Source organism: Volvox carteri (genome assembly GCF_000143455.1).
Source record: "Volvox carteri f. nagariensis unplaced genomic scaffold VOLCAscaffold_96, whole genome shotgun sequence".
NCBI lineage: Eukaryota > Viridiplantae > Chlorophyta > Chlorophyceae > Chlamydomonadales > Volvocaceae > Volvox > Volvox carteri.
Window position 1 is genome coordinate 35,378 of NW_003307639.1, and position 1,285 is coordinate 36,662.

Here is a 1,285-nt window from a genome sequence, read left to right on the forward strand (position 1 = left end):
AGGGCTAGCTCACATCATGCATGCTGCTGCAACTAGTGCTGAAAGGATGTTGTGATATTCTTGGATTATAACTTGGGTTTTGTGCAGTAGTACAGTGAATCACGGTTGGTATCGGCATAAGTCGACAACATGGCTGTTATTATGTGTATGGCAGCCCCTTTTTTGTGAAGGTGACAGATATTGTTCACTGAAGCATAGTGTTGTTTGATTTAAGCTTTGATTTGAAGAATAGGATTGCAGCACCTCGCATAAGCAACCTAGCAGCAAAGCACTTCAACGTTTTTTATCAGTGGAGTAGGTCACTGGTGAAGAGCAACTAGAGCTGTTTAACTGAGTGACTCCACATAGAAGACAAGGTGAGGGTGCTGGTCAAAGAGTTCTTCAGGACAACAAGTCATTTCGCAGCACAACACAGGTACAAACATGTGTCCTCTTTATTAAACCTTTACTATGGAGATGATTCAGCCCAGGCCTTAACTAAACCACATTTGGCCACAGTTGTCCCTCGCTTTCCCTTGCACCAAAAATGTGCCTGCAGCAAGATGTATAGTGCAGTGCCGGAGGCGACCGTGGAGGAACTCTACAACTGCTATGGCGGTGTAGCCCGGTACGTGCTTCAACGTCCGTTCGAGAACCCCAGCTGGGGGTTGCCTAGGCTGCTGCAGCCACTGACCAGAATCCTGGCTACTTGCAACGTTCAACAGGTGAACCATTGTAGTTTGTTAGTCCTCTGCCTGAACTTCATGTCGTTTTAGGTCACTGCCTAGTTTTCGCCTGCATTGCCTGAGTTTTCAATGTTGATGTTCCTTCCATCCAGTAGAAACTCATTCTGTTTTTTCACACTGCAGCTGAGCACCTATGTCCTCCCATGTCCTGCTGACGTTTCATTTTTTGGCGAGTTGTACCCTGCCTTTCACATGCAACACACCTGTGGCCTGGCCTGCCTCCCTGGTTGCTCCCATCACATTAGGTTCGGGCGGCCATGGATGCCATCGACATGGGACCTGAGGCGAGCCATCGCCTGGTCCATATTGTGCCTTACGACAACTTCAAGGAGAAGCGGCTAACGTTTGCTTCTGATTGGGTGGCTGAGGAGTTCACCAAACGGGCTTGGATAGATGAGCAGGATCAAGTGAAGTCTCTGATGGAATACAGCGCCGAAGCAGTAAAGGGGATACTTTTTGAGAAGGTTATGCATGGTGTACTGGCGATGGGCGGCAAGTTTGATGTGGTGCCATTGCACCCGGAGACTCTGGAGCGAGGCGAGGAGGAGGAGCTGGACATC

At 48.9% G+C, this 1,285-nt stretch overlaps 1 protein-coding gene across 1 annotated transcript in view; it reads left to right on the top strand.

The window, feature by feature from the left end:
• Positions 1-542: 542 nt before the first annotated feature.
• VOLCADRAFT_108167 (uncharacterized protein) overlaps positions 543-1,285 on the top strand; it is a gene marked incomplete at both ends in the record, with an annotated part of 10,607 nt that continues 9,864 nt past the window's right edge. Inside the window, 2 exons of the mRNA XM_002958482.1 lie at positions 543-704; positions 971-1,132. Coding sequence (XP_002958528.1) covers positions 543-704; positions 971-1,132 — 324 coding nt within the window. The remainder of the gene's footprint in view (positions 705-970; positions 1,133-1,285) is intronic.